We start from the raw sequence: 20323 nt of genomic DNA, 5'->3' as shown, positions 1-20323 counted from the left end.
AATATAAAGTTTGAATCAAACTAATGAATGGAAAGATTTAGTGTTGAGTTTAAGTCAAGAAACAAGCCAAAACCTGAAGCATGCCTACCTGATTGGAGAAACATTTCAAAAACAATCCTACTGAATTTATGTTGAGTCCTAAGAACAGTTGCCCATATTTAACATGTATTTAACTGTAAACAGCATACACCCTGATCTAGCATGGGATGGTGTGCTTGTAGATCCATATTGTTCCTTTGATTGGTTGTCAGTACAGCTGCTGAATGGGAGTTATGTATCTCGACAAATAAAATAAAACCAAGAAATCTTATCAAACCAGTGGGAAAAGAGTTACATTAAAGATTCCTATATAGTTGGCATCTGAGAGGATGTAAAATTAACTTGACTAACTTGTGACAAATTCCATAAACAAGAGTTTCTCAAAGAAGCTGGTCTGAAGAAAAAAATCTCTGGGAACTCAAGACCATTATTTTCATTCTAACTGCTGAGTGATGAAATGATTTCTGAAATTCTTGAGCAATACATTTTCAAAATTAACCTCTTTAGCAGCCATATTTGATTTAAGATCAGTATCATTTTCATTTAGGACAAACTTGATATCTTCAGAAAACTTTTGGTGAAACCAAAAATTAATATGACCTACCATTCTGGCAAATTAGTAATAAGATTTTCAATATATTCATTGTGGCTGTCATACTGGATGTCTGTGTGGACCTATTTTCATTTAAGACCAACTAGATATTAAATGAAGTCTTATGGCATAAGCAATATGTCAATATGACTATCAATTCTAAAGTAGTAGCACTAATACAATTTTCAAGATCACTGACATGGTGGCCATACTGGTTGTCAGATCTGCAACAGTTTTATTCAAGACTAACTAGAAGCCATAAGATCAGTACCATTTTCATTTATGACCAACTAAAAAAAAGAAGTCTTTTAGTGAAAATTCCTGAGGAAATGCAATAAGATTTTCAAAATGACCACTGAGGTAGCCATATTGGCTGTTTGAGCATTACCATTTTCATTTAGGACCACTACACATTTAACAAGTTTTCTGATGAAAACACCATAACAATATGACCTTTTATTCAATAGGTGTAGCAAAAATAAGATTTTCAAGATGGCTGCTATGGCGGCCATACTGGATGTCGGATGAGCATGATTTTTATTTAGCACCAACTACACCATGGAATGAATGTGTGTTTACAGCTTCATAGCAATGCTTCAAGTAGTTTAGTAGTAGTGATAACAATCTTGTGCTAATTGATGGATGGATACTAGATGACAGTTGTTGTTGTTGTTGTTGTTGTAGGGTTTAATGCCATTTTTCAGCACACGATAGGCTATACATGGCGGCCAGTATTAATGGTGGAGGAAGAACCCGGGAAAACACCGGAAAGAACCACCGACCCTCGAGAAGCTACTGGCAAACTTTCTCACATACCCACATTGACTAGATGACAGACAACAAGCCATCCCATAAGCTCTTCAAGTCTATGACTAGGTCAGCCAAAACGTAGAATGGAGATTCTAATAAGATGAACAAAAATCTTTAATATTTGAAATGCAGAGCTACCACTATAAATAAATGATGGCTTTCCAAATAAAGGGAATAACCACAACAATGAAATATCAATCATTTAGTGATTTGTACACATCTCTTCTACTCAGCATACAATGGCAGGACTCACCTCTAATCCTTCCACAAATTCTTCATGTGTTACACTCATGCTACCATCTTTGTCAAACTTGTTGAAGAAGTCAATGAGGCGTAGATTGTGCTTCTCAATGTAGTTGGCCAGTTTTACCATAGGGTGTATCTGTGCCTTGGGTTTGGGTGGCAGTTCTGTCCCACCATGTTTTACCTTCAGATCTGGGATTTGCTCGGACACTTGTTTGAGCACATCATTAAAGTCATTATTTACAAGAATGTCCTGAAATTTAAGATATAGGTCAAATTATGTAAAACTTCAACTGTTGTCAATTAATTTTTGCTATAATATAAGTCACAAGTACAAAAATTTGTGGATTAGGAAGGAGTTATAATTTGTTTCCACACAAGGTTTGTTTACTGCATATTTAAAATCTAGGCTTTTAGCAAGCATAAGAACTGGCAGTCCACAAACTATACAATATATACTTGCATGTATTTTGGATCCAAATGCAAATTGAATGAAACAAGGCTACAATCACATAATGCGCCAGGCAGATATAGGTCTGTGTAGTTTGTTAGGAGTAATCAGCAGAACAAACAACATGGACCTTGATCTGCATGTGCATTATCTGATGAAAATCAGGGTCTATGCAGTTTGCAGTTTGACCTGACCTAAATGTAAGTTTATACAGTAATGAACACTGTATTTTGTGTGGAAAAATAAGATTTTGTTATACCAGGAGGTAATTCTGTACTCTTTTGCCATTTCTAGTGTAAAAACAAATATAATTCTGAACTTAACTTGAATTTCAAGTGTAAATTTCAAATTTTGCAAAGTCACTGATGCCAAGTATTAATGCAAAATCAATGAAGCCAACTATCAATGCAAAGTCAATGACTTTCACTTTTGAAGTTGAATTAATGACAAATAGGAACTAAATATTTTATGGAAGAAACTCAAACAAGTAAATTAAATATTATGCAATCACTGAATTATTAGCTTGGAAGAAAAATAATTCAGAGAAAATGTAAATTATTACATAAAACTCTGGTAGATAATGGGTGAAGACCATTTTTAAATGATAGCAAGATCTGGAACAGAAAATTCCAAAGTGCAGATCTTGTCAGATAAATCAGACATTGAAATACATCAATGTTTTTTATTGGATTGTCTGAATGCTTGATATATCAATAATGTATGCAGCCACGGAAAAGTAAGGTATTTATCACTTACTGAGAAGTCTAACTCTTTTATGACACAGTTGGGATTCCGTAGTATTGCAGCACAAATACCATAACATCCTGCACTTTGCATAGGGTTCCTTCCCATCTGAAAAATAAACAACAAAAACCAATGCATCTCAAGCTTTTGAACAAACTGATCTGTTGCATCTTGTCAATCACACCAAACGATTGACCAATCTGAAAATGTATTTAGACAGACCTTAAGGCTCCATTTACATCCACCAATTTCCTTTGACAAGCTGACTGTCATGATAATAAACTGGTTATTATGAATATTCACAAATTTGCAGTTCTGACATTTGATATCCAGATTGTCTAAATGAAGTAGTTAGATTTATTCATTTCCCAATGGCGATTACCACAAGTTTGTTTGTATAAAAGTATGTCCTGTCCATAATTTGAACAAAATAAGAACAAAAAGAAAATATAATTGGAAAAATTTAAATAAATGAATATGTACAGAATATGGACTGTGAGTGTGTTTCTTCCATGAGAATCACTAGACCTTAGACTGCATCATTTTAAAAACTGAACATTTCAGTTTTAATTTTGATTTGCCAAAAAAACAAATGCTTCATCCGTTTGATATTTCTGACTCATAAGTGTCATTTTAATTTCAGTCACAGTGCTGAAGAGGGATGGGATAAAAATTGTACGACTCATAAATACAAAATCTGTAGTTTCAGATGGATTCATCTTCTGATATTTAGCATGTATACATCAACCTACATCACAAATCAAAACTCCATCTCATGAACAGAGTAAAATTCAAAATTGTTTTATACAACAGTATACTTTTAAACAGTAACTATTTATACAATACATTTTTAACTCATTAAATCTAAGCAATCTAAGCCAAAGTCAATTAAAATGAATAAAAATGCAACTGTATACAAAATACAATAATCCTTTGAAGTGAATTTTCTTACAGGAATGTTCTCAAGCCACTTTATAAGTGATTTTCATGATTAACTGAAACAAAAATTAGATAATTACTATATGAACTTGAAATACAAATATAAATATTGTCTAGTGCAGTATAATTTATGCAACTTATTAATTTTACAGTTTTAAGAATAATAAGATTCATTTTTATTAATCCTATCATTGAAATTGAAATAAATTTCTTTGCTAAATACTGATCATTTGTTGGAGGTTATAAGGTCATGTCAGGTGTTTCAGCAGATCTTTTATCTTGCACAATGACATTTTAAATAATGCATGTCATTTTATCTCTGGATAAGAAAGGATGCAAAATTATCAATGCAAGCAAAAATAAATAACTAAATAAACAAAAAGCAAAGACTTTTTGTCTACTTTGACTTGTTCCATAAGAACCCAGAAGCACATGGACAATACAAGTCTTTGTGGATACTGTAAAGTCTGGATAATAATGAACACATTTGAAAATAAAAGCTCTATAAAACTGTACATTACACACACATCCCATGTTTAATAGTTCTCTAGGTAGGTACTAGGACATAAATGACTTAGAAAATTATAAACATGTGGGTCTCAATGACCTTAATCTTTAGACCAGAACCATTGTTTTCTTATAAGACTTAACATGACCATGACCCTGGACCTTTAGACCCTGTGTGCAAGCTATCCACAAAGTTTGCAGAAGGCATTTACTCAAAAACAATTGATAATGTGCAAAACCCATTTTCTCTGAATTATAATGACCCTGAGCTTTTAGACTTTGGAAACCCATAAATCAATAAGCCTTTTTTAGTACCCTAAATGTTAGCTATTCACAAACTTTTGTAAAAGGACATAGTTGAAACTGAAACATTTCAGCAGCAACCTTTTTTCTTTTTACAGCCAGTGACCTTCATCTAACACATGAATCAGTCAGTTTCTACCTTACTCGAAGTACAAGTCATCTAACACATGAATCAGTCAGTTTCTACCTTACTCAAAGTGTAAGTCATCTCCAAAGTTTAGTCCCAGCTTGTCATATTCAACAAAAGCTATTGTGCAAAAACTACATACACACAGTGGCCATGACCTTTGACCCCAAAATTGATAGGCTTCATTGTTACCCCAAATGCAAGCAAGTTATGACATTTGGGTGATGAAACATGATGGAAAACTCTAGTCATTGCACAGAAATGAAATAGAGAAAAGATGGACAGACAGACAGACAGACTGACTGCATCATGTAATGCTCTGGCTTTTGATGAGTATATAATAAGTATATACGGCAAATAAGTGCATGCATATCCTCTGGAATTTGTAAGAAAAAAATGTGCATAAACATGTATGTGTCTGCCAAGACAATTTGTAAAATAATAAAGATTTAATCTTTGCTTTTCTAATACTGTTTGGTGATTTGTATCACCATTTATCCCACCTCGGATGCGGGAGGTCATGGGTTTGATCCCCGGCCGAGTCATACCAAAGACTTACAAAAATGGTACTAACAGCTGCCTCGCTTGGCACTCAACATTAAGAGGTTAGTGTTAGGACTGGTTGGCCTGGTGTCAGGATAATATGACTGGGTGGGACATCATGCTACATGTCTGCGGCATGATGCCCCAGTGCTAGACATCACTTTAAACTGCCACACTGCAGACAACATAGCGATATGACTGAAAAATTGTTAAAGCTACGTTAAAAAGCCAAACCACACACACACACATCACCATTTATCTCTTTACCATATTTTGTTTCTGCCTTGTCCATTCATCAATCAAATGTATTTAAATAGGTTGATTTGGAAGTGTCCATTCATCAATCAAAAGTATTTAAATAGTTTCATTTGTCTGTATCCATTCATCAATCAAATGTATTTAAATAGGTTTATTTGGAAGTGTCCATTCATCAATCAAATGTATTTAAATTGTTTTGATTTTGCTGTGTCCATTCATCAATCAAACGTATTTAAAGAGTTTGATTTTGCAGTGTCCATTCATCAATTAAATGTTGTTGTTGTAGGGTTTAATGCCATTTTTCAGCACAAGATAGGCTACACATGGCAGCCAGTGTAAAAGGTGGCAGAAGAACCCTGGAAAAGCCCGGAAAGAACCACCAACCCATGAGAAACTACTGGCAAGTCAATCAAATGTATTTAGAAAGTCTGATTTGGCAGTGTCCATTCATCAATCAATTGTATTTAAATAGTTTTTATTTTGCTGTATCCATTCATCAAACAACCATAATTAAATAGCTGTGTTTGACTGTTAAGGATAAATACTGAAACTTCGGAAGTAAATATAATGGAAAAAAATTCAAGTGCAACTGTTAATGAATAAATTTCACTAAATGCATACAAAAAAACCCACAAATGTCTCAAGTGGGCCTGTTATTGCTCACCTGTCATAAATATGTACTAAAAGGCAGACATTGTACAAAGGAATCAGCCTTTGGTTCAAAAAGATCAATGTCAGGACACTATCCAGGTATTAAGTAAAAATCAGTGGTATTTCATATGTTTTTTAACTGTGTTTCTACTCTGAGCAACATAAGCTGCACAAGATGGTGCACTGGCATCTTTTGTGTGAATGTGAAAGTAGTCACGCTTGAACTCTGCCTATTACACCTGTTCTATTCTAGAGAACAAGTCAAAAACAGGCTTTTCACCTCAATGCCAAGAAAACCTACACAGTAAAAAGTTGTCTCCCTTAGCCTGACAACTAGGTGACAATTTTTCTTTTAATTAAAATTGCTCATTGTTGTCCCCACCAAACTCCACGAGGTTAACAAAAATATACAAATGATGACATCTGCCTATGATCTTATGACAGCTGTAGAGTTATGGGGCAGACATGAAAAGTGTGCAGGTTTCTTGGTTTTATAGTGGCTTTTGTACCCATCAACTCCTGGTTATTCTTCATGTCCTGCAGGGATGGCATTCCATTCTTAATTTTCTTTTTGTCCCTTGGTAACTCACATCCTAACTTAAGGTGTGACCCATATTGTTTACTCTCCTTGTTTGCAATTTACCATGGAAGAGGTGTATATAATTTTCAAGTATCATCTTGAATATTTACCCTGTTACATGATTAACATTATCATTGTAAGTATTTATGCTGTTACATGATTTACCTGTATCATTTTAAGTACTTACCCTGTTACATGATTTACCTGTATCATTTTAAGTATTTACCCTGTTACATGATTAACCATTATCATCTTAAGTGTTTACCCTGTTACATGATTTATCTCATTTTAAACATCTACCCTGTTACATGATTTACCTGTATCATTTTATGTATTTACCCTGTTACATGATTTAACATTATCATTGTAAGTATTTATGCTGTTACATGATTTACCTGTATCATTTTAAGTACTTACCCTGTTACATGATTAACCATTATCATCTTAAGTGTTTACCCTGTTACACGATTTATCAGTCTCATTTTAAACATCTACCCTGTTACATGATTTACCTGTATCATTTTATGTATTTATCCTGTTACATGATTTACCATTATCATCAAAAGCATTTACCCTGTTACATGATTTATTGGAATCATCTTTAGCATTATCCTGTTACATGCATTTAAAAATACGACATTTTCATTTGCAAATCAATGAATTTCCTGACCTTCAATACTTTCAGCGTCTCATTTACAGATAGTCCTTTTCCAATCAAAACTGCCCCTTCAGCTGTTATTCTATTATTTCTGAAAATACAAATAAGCACACAAAAACATTACCATTTCATGATACTAGAGAAAATATGCAAAGATTATCAATATTTCAGAATGATGTCAATATATAAATGTTCTTAAAGAGCTGATATTCTACTTTTTTCCATGAGCTGTGTTAACTCTGTTGGCAGAGCATCAGACTAAATAATACCAGGGTCATAGGTTCGATTTCCCTACAAACCTGTCCAAGTTGGCTGCCTCTGTGTTATGGGAAAGGCATTTGGCTCCTATTTCCTCCTCACTGTATAACCAATAAGGTATTAAATGTGTTGTTACCCCTACGCCCCAAATAAAATAAAACAACAGGACATTTCTAAAATATCTTAGTTACTTTGCTCAAAATAAATAACTAAATTGGAAAACCGTAAACCATATCTGCTTAAACAAAAAGCTTTAAATTATATATACATATATATATATATAGAGAGAGAGAGAGAGAGAGAGAGAGAGAGAGAGAGAGATAGATAGTGCAATGTGGCCATTGTTGATGGAGGGGCACATGAGATCTGCCGTACCCAAAAAGTTCTAAATTCAATGGGATAAATCTGTTTTCATGCAATAAATTTGATTGCAACATGGAAAGAATAAACTTTTCCTTCAGAAAATCCATTTTATAATTGAGTATTATGCTTTTAAGGAAAGAATTCATTTTGGTCATGTGTTGTTCAGGACCTCTGCTGTGCATACATGCTTTGTGGATGATATAACAGTGCCAAGCATAATGGTATCATTTTTACAAATTACATTTTCATCAAACATTCTACAGCCATTCAAAGTTACTATGACCCTTTACAATTCCACAGACATATTTATTCAGGAATCTAATTATAAAGAGTTGACTGACACTGAATTTCAACTCACTACTCAAGAAATTTAATCCAAAAGCAATGGTAAATAGCTAAAGGTTTAAGTACACAAGCATAAGGCCAGTGTGACTAATAGTTAATCTTTATCATTGCAATTATCTTGTGAAAAGGACTGCCCCTCTGACATACTTCCTTATTCTGCAGCGTGTGTATGTAGGCATCAGCAACTGACTGGCAAATAAATGATTCCCTATTTTGTTATAACTTAAGTGTTATAAATTCCCTATTTTGTTGTAACTTAAGTGTTACAAATTCCCTATTTTGTTGTAACTTAAGTGTTATAAATTCCCTATTTTGTTGTAACTTAAGTTTTATAAATTCCCTATTTTGTTGTAACCTAAGTGTTATAAATTCCCTATTTTGTTGTAACTTAAGTTTTATAAATTCCCTATTTTGTTGTAACTTAAGTGTTATAAATTCCCTATTTTGTTGTAACTTAAGTGTTATAAATTCCCTATTTTGTTGTAACTTAAGTGTTACAAATTCCCCATTTTGTTGTAACTTAAGTGTTATAAATTCATCTTATCAATTCAGATCCGCAGTCTCAAGCTACCATACACGTAGCAACTATTTTCCCCCACATTAAATATCCCGATTTCATCAGGGCCATCTCATAAGGCATTCAACATAGCTTCCTAAAAAACATATTGATTCTGAATTAGTTTTTTGGGTGTGCACATATGATGTGTGGTAAGTTTCTTCATTACTTCTTTTAATTTACTGATGGTACAGTAATACATGTACCAAGTGTTTACTCATGTAAGTTTCTTTTGTGGGAATTGAGGTACTGATTACAGAGAAAATTACACATCATTTACAGTGATAATTCTTGGAAATGAAACTAATTTTTGATAATTTATTGTTCTGGTTTATTTTTGTTATGGTTTATGTTTTAATTTTAGTATTGTTTTAGGGGAAAAAAGACAATTAACATGAATAATGTTTAAACCTAACATTTACTGAAAAAATTCTTTGACATGTGATGATCAATATTTTCTTACAACAATATTCACAGGTGATAAAACAGAACATGGCTTCTGTGTATTGGATACGATATATTTATTTATGAAGGATTTTTTAATATGAAAAATGAAAATCAAAAGACATAATGTAATTATCAGGGGTTCTCTGCGAAAATTTGGAGATATTATGAAATTAAGAGTTATGCATGGAACCACGAAAATTGGGGGATTTTTCTTCCGGCTTGAGAGTTGACAGGTATGGGAGAAAAACAATATGAAGCTCTATAACTGACAGGGTTTGCTGAGAGCAGTGATAAAAATGCAACAGCCCTAATGATGGAAAAAATTTTAACAACAGCAGGAAATTACACAAAAAAACAATCAGCAAAAGACATACATGATAAGTTTGCTGAACAACTTTAAAATATTAAGGTGAAATCTGAATTGCTAGAAAAAACAAAGCCATAAAATGTGAAAAAACGCAATCATTTAGTCGTTGTCTAATCCTTGAAGAGGTAAACAGTAAACTAGTCATAAAGTAAAACATATGAATAAAAACAAAGACAATCTGCTGTCAGCAATAACTGAAATCAAATATGGTTCTACTGCTGTTGATCCTGAAATTCTCTTCTCAATGATGGAAAACATTGGATTGGATTGATTGGATTTTTATGGCACCAGCACTGTTAGGCTATTTAGCACCATGTAAAATATTATATGTAGGATCATTTAAAAGTGATAAAAGGTTTTGTATCAACCAGCGCTAAAAAAAATAAGACAGTTAAAAGTAAAATGATAAGATGGTAAGGGTAATATATACAGCTTCCCGATCAGCGTGGAATGTAAATGGCTTATGTTAATGTAGATTTAGATGAAAAGGTATTGAATATAAAGGACGGTACATGCATATACATTACATAAAAATGCTCAAGGTGACAGCATAAAAGTTATAGCTTAGAATAAATGTTTACTTCTTTCAGGAATTTTATAATACAAGAGACAATTATTGTATCAAAAAATTTCTTCATGTCATGCACAATGTAGTACAGATACACATAAGTTAGAGGTTGAAACACTCTATCATAAAGTGCTTAACAGTGAATGATTCATTGCAAAAAACACACTCTGGTGGGTCTTCACCTTTTAGTATGTGGGAGTGGGTTATATAAATATGACCAATTCTAATTCTTGCAATGACTACCTCCTCCCTATGGATGGTTATGTAGGAAGGAGTCCATTCTCCAAGGGTTGGCTTGACTGCATACAGTTTGTTATTCATTGCATCATTCCATGATGCCTGCCACTTCTGACATAAAGACTCTTTGATACTAGGTTTAAAATCAGTATATGGTATTTTAAAATCATATGGTTCTAGGGATAGGGCCATTTTAGCAGCACAATCTGCTTTTTCATTACCTTTAATACCAATGGTTGGTTAACCAACAGTATACTATATTGTGGGAGTTACTTAGCTCAGTATTTTTTATGAGAATATTGGTTAATAATGGGTTTTCCAGTTTTCTATTGTGTTGTGACTTAAGTAGTGATGGAGGGTCAGAGAAGATGATGCCGTTTAAAATACATTTTCTTTTGATATATTGCAGAGCAAGGTCTATTGCTCTGATTTCGGCTGAAAATACTGATGTACAATTTGGTAAGCGAACTTTTGTTGTTGTGTTTTCCACTAACAAAGGCTGCAGCAGCCTTTTCCCCATCCTTTGATCCATCAGGATAAATTTTTATGTAGTTTTTAAATTCGGTGAGGAGTTCATGGAAAACATTACAAACATGAAAACATAAACTCTAAGTGTGGTAAAAGAGAAATCTGAAAAGAGAAAAAATAGTATCACAGCAGTTGATGCCATACTTAAATCAATTACAGCAGATACTCTAATGATCAACAATAATATGGACAAATTTGTCAAAAATGAAACAATGCTAAAAGCTATTAACTTTACCACAGTCACTAAAACTCCTCTCAAAGCATTCTGTCAATGGAGATCACGGAACTCATTCTATGGAGTTAAACTCTGGTCACAAAAAACATTGTAAATCACAGAAGAAAATCTATCTGCCCAAAACAATAGGAAAAAAAATATTTCCATGAACAAACACTGATGATCGATGATTCAATCATTAAATATTTTGTGGAAGGGATCTTACACCATGAGTCAAAGTTAAATCATTACATGGGGTGGGAACTAGTTCTATGCTTGATATAATCTACGAAACACCTGTCTCAATCTGACAACATCATCGTCAGTGTTGGAGAAAATGATGTTAACAAGAACACTGATATTAAACATTGTAAAGACCATTTTACTATGTTCTGAAATTTTCTTGGACAGCCCAGCTTGTTAGATGTTTGTAAGGTCTTCCTTTTGCCCATTTTCTCCAAGAATGAACACTGTTGTTGGAAACTTAAATGAATGGGATCACAAAATGATTGACATTGAAAATGCATTTACTACAAAGTCTGGCTTCCTCCTGGTACACATGGCTAAAGACAGATACCAATTAAATATAAACTAAGGGATTTTCACACTTTCTGCATGCAATATATGAACATGTTCCGATATTCAAAGAAAATACATTAACCCATGATATGACATGGAACAAAACAATCACAGCAAACTAGACAAGCTAAGGAGGTGTTATAATTGCTCTGAAGCTGGGCATGGCTTACAATCATACAGACATGCTGGGAAACTTCAATGACATGACTGTTTGGAATATGGACACAAGGCCAACACTATCATATTTCACCATAGCAACAGGTGTAAGGTTAATGGTTATGAAGACAGTACTCTATTTATAAACAAATAAATATGGTACTTGTATATACGTGTACACAATAACACTGATATCAAGGTCTTGATTGAGATGCAAGTCAATCATCTGGTATTTACTGAAAAATAACAAATTTACCATACCTGTAGTTGATGCCCTTTCCAGGTGTTAAAGGAGGTCACACAGACCATGTTACTTTTTTTTAACCTGTTTTAACCTTCCAAATAAACATGAGATGTGATGTCATTTTTGCATAAAATTACACTCACAAAAACCACCACCCACAAATGGATGGAAAATATTGCATTATTTTCAGAGGAGATATTCATTTAAATAGTAACACAATAGGAATATATTCATTTAATACAATATTAAATATCTTACATGATTATCTCCCATGTTCTGCCACTTGTACTTACATTATGTCCAGTTCCTCAAGAACTGAGTTTCCCTTGAGAGCATCTTGTAAAGCCAATGCTCCTTCCAGTCCAAACCCATTCCAAGACAAATTTATCTTCTTCATGTAAACATTACTCTGGAAAAGTGGTTCAAGTTAAAAATGAATTTTCTTTCATGCAGATTTATAATAACTGCTATTATGGTTACATATACCATTTGGTTCATAGAATTCATTCAATGTAAAGAAATTAAATATTCAGATTTAGGTTACATCCTCTACTTTGGTGAAGTGCAAAACAAGGGAGAACTTTTATATCCTTATGGCCATGTAAGTTATAGTATAGGCCAATGTCCAGTGTGGTGAAGTGCAAAACAAGAGAGAACTTTTATATCCTTATGGCCATGTAAGTTATAATATAGACCAATGTCCAATGTGCTTTGTAAATCAACAATTGGCCTTATCCACTCAAAAACACGAAGCATCCTGGTCTGAGGGACTTTCAATTTTGAACAATTATAGTGATCTGACTTCACAAATGATTGTCATTGCTAACAAGAGGCCCAAGTGATCCTGAGATCATTCACCTAGAAGACAGCTGTCTAATATACAAATGCAAGAGTAGTTGGCCAAGAAATCTGGGTCATTAGGATGCTTTCTGTTCAAACTTTTTCCAGTGCTGATGATTGTGTATGCTAATGAAAGCAACTGCTCCAAAGCTTCTCTAGTTTGTCTATCTTCTGCCAAATATGATGGCACATCAGTATTATTTGTCCAGTACTGAAATGTCCTTTGGCAGGACACTTTCTGCCAAAGTTTGGTAAATTCTATTCAGAAGTTTCTGAAATCAAGTTAGATCTACCTTTATTTTCAGAAAAGCATTTGCGTATTTTTTATATACTAAACATGATTTAATGTTTGAACGAGGAAGACACATTAAAATTGAATGAGAAGAAAGAGTTTGCAAATTATCAGGTGTATTGAAGATGAGTATCATTATATATATATATATATATATATATATATATATATATATATATATATATATATATATATATATATATATATATATATATATATATACATGTATGTATATATATATATATATATATATATATATATATATATATATATATATATATATATATATATATATATATATATATATATATATATATATATATATATATATATATACTTCTTTAATCAATTTAAGATGTAAATATCTCAATGAGATGCAATTATATCAACTCATTAGTAGACAAATTTACAAATATAATTTCCACTCAGAAAATAAGCCTTATTACAAATGTTTCAAATGTGTGTGTTTTGTTTTTAAATTAAAAGAAAAACTGTTAAAAAATATCATTATCAACACTTCAATAAGTGTGTTTTACTATACTGTTAAGGGGCATTGTGTATTATACTCTGGTTTTATAATGTTATGTATTATGGGCCAGAGGCCTATTGTACTGAATAACCTTTCTGTTTTGTTCTGTTAAATTCTAACTAGTGGTTTTGGAGAGTTCATCTAGAGGTTTTTCTATTCTTAATAATGGTGTCCATATTTGATGATAGATTAGCATCATTTGTAAAAATCTGAAAGGTCTTCCTGCCAGGATACTTTCTGTCTAGTTTGGTCAAATTCTATTAAACAGTTTTGGAGAAGTAGTCATTTAAAGATTTTTCTTCTTTAGTAATGGTGGCTACAGCTGCTGGCAAATTGACATGCTATGCATTCACTAAATGATCTTCATGACAATAAGCTACCAAACATGATCCAGTTCTGTTCAGTAGCTGTGGGGAAGTCATCCAAATGTTTTTCTATATTCAGCAATAATGGCCATATGTGAAATTAAACAGTATCAGCCATATAAATTAGAAAGCCATGTATGCCAGAAAGCTTTCCTACAAATTTGATCAAATTCTGCTGAGAAGTTTTTGATAAGAAGTTGTTTTAATTTCTATTTTTATTAACAGTGGCCATATTTCACTGCAGATTGGCACCAGCTGCACAGAATTTAAAATATTTTCATCCCAGAATGTTTTCAGTCAAGCTCAGTCAAATTCTACTGAACAATCTCGACAAAGAAGTTTTTATTAAAGGATTTTCAAATTTTAGTAATGGAGGACATATTTAATAGGGGATAAGCACCGTTTGCAAGATTTTCAGAAATCTTCATGCCAGAATGTTTTGTTTTGTAAAATATGATAAAAGTCTGTTTGGCAGTTTTAGAGAATTCATTTTATTTTTACAAAATGTATATTTATTATTGGTGGCTATACCATATGGCAGTGGGGCCCCTGAGTGACCGAGTGGTCAAAAGTGCTCACCGTTACGGATCACTGCCATTTCACCTTTGTCTGCATGGGTTTGAGTCTTGGGGTCGGCCAATGTGGGTATGTGAGAAAGCTTGCTGGTAGCTTCTCGTGGATCGGTGGTTCTTTCCGAGGTTTTCCTGGGTTCTTCCTCCACCATTTATACCAGCCGCAATGTATAGCCTATCTTGTGCTGAAAAATGGCGTCAAACCCTATAACAACAACAACCTCATGGCAGAGCAGCATCACTTGTACAGATGTGACAAATCTCAACATAAGGATGATTTCATTCAAATGGGATCAAATTCTGTTGAGCAGTTTTTGAGAAGTCATTCAATGGCTTTTGGTTATTTTTAGCAACAGTGCCCTATTGGGTGGAAGATTGGTATCATTTGTCTGAATGGTTTTCCTGTACAGATGCTTTCTGACAAATTTAATCAAATTCTGTTCAGTGCTTCGCCAACTTTCTGGACATTTTTTTTGTTCATAATCTCAACCACAATGGCATTAATTAATACATAAAGTTTCTGTCTTTAAACTCCATTGAAAAATTGAATACAGTATTAATCTGTAGCTGATGACTTTGCAGCTCTCAGTAATCAGAAGCTGAAGCAGATGTCATTTGTGTTCATTTTTCCTCTCAGGGAAAACAGGATGGTGCTGTTCCCCAGTGCAGGGTGCTGTTCAAATATGAAGGCTCTTCATTCCAGGTAAATCTGTGCCAAATTGGGGATAATTCGTTCAGTTGACTTTGAGAAGAAGTTTCAATAGCAATTGTTGTATAATGACTGCAGATCCATACCATTAGCTCACTTGGACTTACGGTAAGGTGAGCTAAATATGGAAAAAAACTATAAATGACTTATCAAAAGTGGCTCATAGAATTTGATCAAATTCAACAAGAAGCATTTATCTAAAGGATGCTGTCATCAAACACAGAATAACCTTCCAATCACTTCTAAGATAACAAACACAATATGACTAAATTTAACAAAAGGCACTACTAAAACAACACTGAATAGAATTTGACTAAATGAAGACCATTAAATTTTTACAAATGATACTGTTCCAAATTATAGTGGCTGTTGAAACAAGAATCACTCATGCTCTACTGCTTAACAGAAATTTCAGGAATTAAAGATATGACCATTTCTTCCTTGTCTAGCGGACTTTGAGAAGAAGACTTAGGTCTTTCGTTTCTTAAAAAATGCTCAAACTTTTCTTCTTATTCAAAATCTGGGATTTATCATACTCCTTTATAAAAGAAACAACAAATATTACATTATTACATTCCAAATTTTCTTTCTATTTATAGCAAAGTATCATTTTTTTTTCTTCTTCTGAACAAAGGCCAGTATCATTATACATGGCATGTTATGTATATCAGGCCAAAATATTTTCTTCTTTCTCCATACCTTGATACCCTGTGCGATAGCAACTGCTCCTTTTCTTCGGAAACAGTTCCAGCTGAGATCCAATTCCTTGATACATGTGTTGTCTGATATAGCAGGACCCAGAACCAATCCTGCCATCTCGCCAAAATCATTGTGACTCAGATTAAGATACTGTATTGTTGTTGTGTTCTGAAATGGATAGAATTAACACACAGCTTCAAATGACATATACAGTGTAACCCCGCTATAGCGCGCTCCATTATAACGCGAATTTGAATATAACGTGGTTGTGGTGTGGCTCCCGAAATTTCATATAATGTACTTTTCTTGTGCACAAAAAAAAAAATCTTAAAAAGCAAGAAAAAAAGGTAAAAAGTTGCTTATCATTTTGGGAAAGAGATCGCATATGAATAATACAAGACAATCGTGGCTTGGCTCCTGAAATTTTATATGCATTTTTCTCGTACACGAAAAAGTATTTTCTTCTTCTTAAAAGTAAGAAGAAAAAAAAAACGCATAAAAAGTTTTTTCTGGGATCACGTAGGTCTTCGCCAATGTCACAAACTTGGTTTGTTTTTCCTTATTGGCTGCAAAACATACCATGTGGCTTTTTATTTATTGGCAACACTGTTGGCTGTTTAAACTTTTATATACGACCAATGGTTTGGAGTGCAGAAATTCAGAGGCCCCCTTGAAAGGAAGCCACAAACTGGATATAAAATGCACTGAAATTTATCTATTGTTACATAAACAAATTCTTTGTCCCTACTGACAAACCATCTAAACAGTGCATTGTTATATCATAATCCGCATATCTTGACATCTAGCATGAGTTCTGTATGTTGTGAAATATCCGCTTTTTTGTTGTTGACATTTCTGGTAACAGAGATCAACTGGACGAGACATTGTCTCGTAATCTATCTTTCATCGGATTTTTGGCTGCTCGCTAGTAATTAATATATTTACAAAGACTGACATCTGTATGTGGATGGTAAGTAAAATTCCTCTTCTTTTCACTCAGAATTAAATCCTTCAGAACACTCACATTTTCTGTAATAATACCTATCAGAACACCTGTGTCTCCATTGTCCGTTGACCCTTTGTTAATTTTCAGACGCATGCATGGAAGGCAGCATCACGCTGCTACCACAAACGTAAAAAAAATAAAATACATGGAGGAACAGTAACTAGAATAGTCTAAACGACGGCCAATTCCTTTTTAAAAATGTACCCAAATAAAATAGTTTGCTGAAATTTCAAAGAAAACAGATTACCTTTGAAGCACCGACTGTTATGAAAACGTACTCAGCAAATGGAAAAAATACCAGTCTCAATCATGCAATACAATTATTTGATGTTGCCGCCACAATAAGATATGGGCATTCATTTGGTTCTCCAAAGCTGTCCTTTAGCGGTGACTTCAATAGCGCATGCACCCTTCATCAAAGAAAGCCGACTACAATCTTTCAATAACAGCAAAGAACTTTTCTTCAAAGGAAGTCAGTACCAAACTTAAATAAAAGTGATGGAATCTGATGGATTTTTGCATTTTCCAAAGTGAATGGAACACGTTAACTGTGCTGTGAAAGTTTCTTTTTGTAGGGAAAAAGTTTACGCTTACGGCTTAAAACAGCTTGAAATGCAAACTAACTTTTACTGACTTGAAACATACTTTAAAGTAAATGTGTTTCGTTATTCGTTACGTGATTGTGCTATGTTTTTCCACTGAATTCAGACCAATATGACCTGTTACAAAATTAATGAATATTTTAAAGCTGTGTGTGCATATTTTCGATAGAATCACTTGTATTGTGGATTCAATGTATATGATGAGGTTCACGGGTGAGTACACAGTGTTGATACTCTATTCATGCTATATATTAGACATTTATATATAAACAGGATTCACGTATATGTACCAATTCATGGTTCTCTAAATAAAGTAAACTATTATATTATGTCTTCTCTGTTTTCACTACAGGTGTACTTCTCATTTAATATGCATCAACTTAAGATGGTAACTGTGCCGACGAAGCACATATTTTACCGCCCGCATTTATTACCCCCCTCCCAATTTTTTGGGGAGTACATTTTCTTCAGCTAACTGACTTGGTTGCATATAACGCGGTTTGGTATATAACGTGGTCAGGTTTTATGGCCCCCAACTACCGTGTTATAGCGGGGTCACACTGTAATTCTAATCATACGATGGTCTCTTTTCACAAATAAATAATAAGCAAATATGACAACCAGAAGTTTGACAATGTTAGTATGGTGGATTGCAAAGTTGGCTTTTGTCTAAATGGTGTAGTGCTTCATACCATGCATCCCTATGCATCAAAGTTGTATGACTCATTAGCAACACAATTAGCTAAACATTATGGTTAATGCAGATCAGTGGAGCATGAAATATATGTCACAGTGACTTAGGTTTGACTGAAGAGTGTACAGTGGTCCCCCTCTTATATGGCCACCCCTTCTGCATCAGGAAAGTGGCCTTATAAGAAGGGTGGCCTTTCCAGAGGAGGACTAAATTTTTTGTGAGAAGTATATGCAATGTACATAGCAAGAAAGCTACCAGTACATACTTCAAAACATTAATATCTTTGTTTAAAAGTAACATTAATTATTAAAAGGTTCTTCTTGTTATAATAATAGACTTAATATTTCAACTGAATATACATCAATAGTTCTTATTCTTGGCGTAAGCATGACATGCAAGCGGGTATTGTTGTGATGCACATTGCAAAACATAATTTAAATCTTGCTACATACATAATTCTCTTTCCATTTGCTCCATTTTCCCACTGCTGCTGAAAAATCTCTTTACTGGTTATGACATTGTTTGTTTGAGTCTTTTCAACATAAAATTATTTGGCAAGTCCCCCCTCCCCACCTCACCCAATGTCATAGATTAAAATAGCTGACTTTCTTCTAAAATAATATGTCTCTGTTTATGTGATGACATATTACTGTTTGGTAATGATTTATTTGGATGTTGCTAGCTGTATGTGATTTATTTATGCAGACGAAACTTTTGTCAAGTGGAGGAAATGCCTTCGTCATAGAGGAAGTGATAAATGTGTTGTCACATGAATTTTTGGTCTTTGTCTGGTACCCTGATTCATTCAAGATTAATTTCTGTGTGTGCGTGATAATGCACAAAATCTATTTTTAGCCATTGCTGACCCTGTTATGATCTTGACAATTACATCCGTTTGTAATCATAAAAGAAAAGAACTCGACAAATCTGTGAAGCCCTAAACTCTATCAAAACACTGCTGAGCCCATTTCCTGTAAACGTCTGCTTTTATAGACAACGATATAATATTAATCTTAGTGTTACACGTACTTTAGTCAACACTTTTTTCAGTAACAGAAACTTGACATTGGGAGACATGTATCAACGATATAGTCCGAGTTTCCTCTGATGCTTGCCATCCCATTTTTGATACTTGGACATTGATGCTGGGATGCAGGGTCAGAGTCCACTACCTATTGAAAAGTTGGAATTCGCTGATACCACTGGGTGCTGGCATAGGGTAGCTGTTTAGCAGCTATGCTAGCAAACTTGAACTACCTTTCATCGATATATACCTGCATGAAATCAATAGGAATATGATTTATTTTCTCAGAAATTGTGAGCATAGGATTTGTTAGATCATTAATCTGCTGACAGACAAGACGAAAGTACATCGTTGCTGAAATTTGACCTGGATCTCGACATTTGCATTCTGAGTCACATGACTGTACAAATCTCGCAACCTACTTGTCAATGACATCAGCAGTCATATAGTCACATGACATCAACAACAACCCATTCCTAGTGTTGCTGTAGGAAAACAATCGAACATATGCATGAAAGTCACGTAATCTTTAATGAAAAATGAAAGAACACAAACTTCTCAAAATATTTATCTTGAAAACGATGACCAGAAATCTGTGAATGTTGAAGCAACTTGAAGTAAAACCAGATTCACTAAACAGAGAGCACATGTCAATGTGGTAGTCTTGTGATACCAACAAAAGCA

The 20323-nt window shown here is 33.7% G+C and overlaps 1 protein-coding gene across 6 annotated transcripts in view; it reads right to left on the bottom strand.

Moving 5' to 3' along the window:
- Nucleotides 1-20323, bottom strand: part of LOC149775748 (uncharacterized) — a 178889-nt gene that overhangs the window by 19806 nt on the left and 138760 nt on the right. For all 6 annotated transcript variants that reach the window (XR_016416605.1, XM_089944200.1, XM_089944199.1 and 3 more), the window contains 5 exons: nucleotides 16314-16481; nucleotides 12601-12716; nucleotides 7458-7536; nucleotides 2892-2987; nucleotides 1695-1937 (listed from right to left, as the gene is read on the bottom strand). Coding sequence is in view for 5 of the 6 variants with exons in the window: in XM_089944200.1 (XP_089800326.1) it covers nucleotides 1695-1937; nucleotides 2892-2987; nucleotides 7458-7536; nucleotides 12601-12716; nucleotides 16314-16481 (702 nt within the window). In the remaining variant the exon portion in view is untranslated. The remainder of the gene's footprint in view (nucleotides 1-1694; nucleotides 1938-2891; nucleotides 2988-7457; nucleotides 7537-12600; nucleotides 12717-16313; nucleotides 16482-20323) is intronic.

The sequence above is a fragment of the Sinohyriopsis cumingii genome, chromosome 19 (assembly GCF_028554795.1).
Source record: "Sinohyriopsis cumingii isolate HCF-2022 chromosome 19, ASM2855479v2, whole genome shotgun sequence".
NCBI lineage: Eukaryota > Metazoa > Mollusca > Bivalvia > Unionida > Unionidae > Sinohyriopsis > Sinohyriopsis cumingii.
Note: the sequence above shows the minus strand (reverse complement) of the source record. Positions and strands in the feature narration are given on the sequence as shown.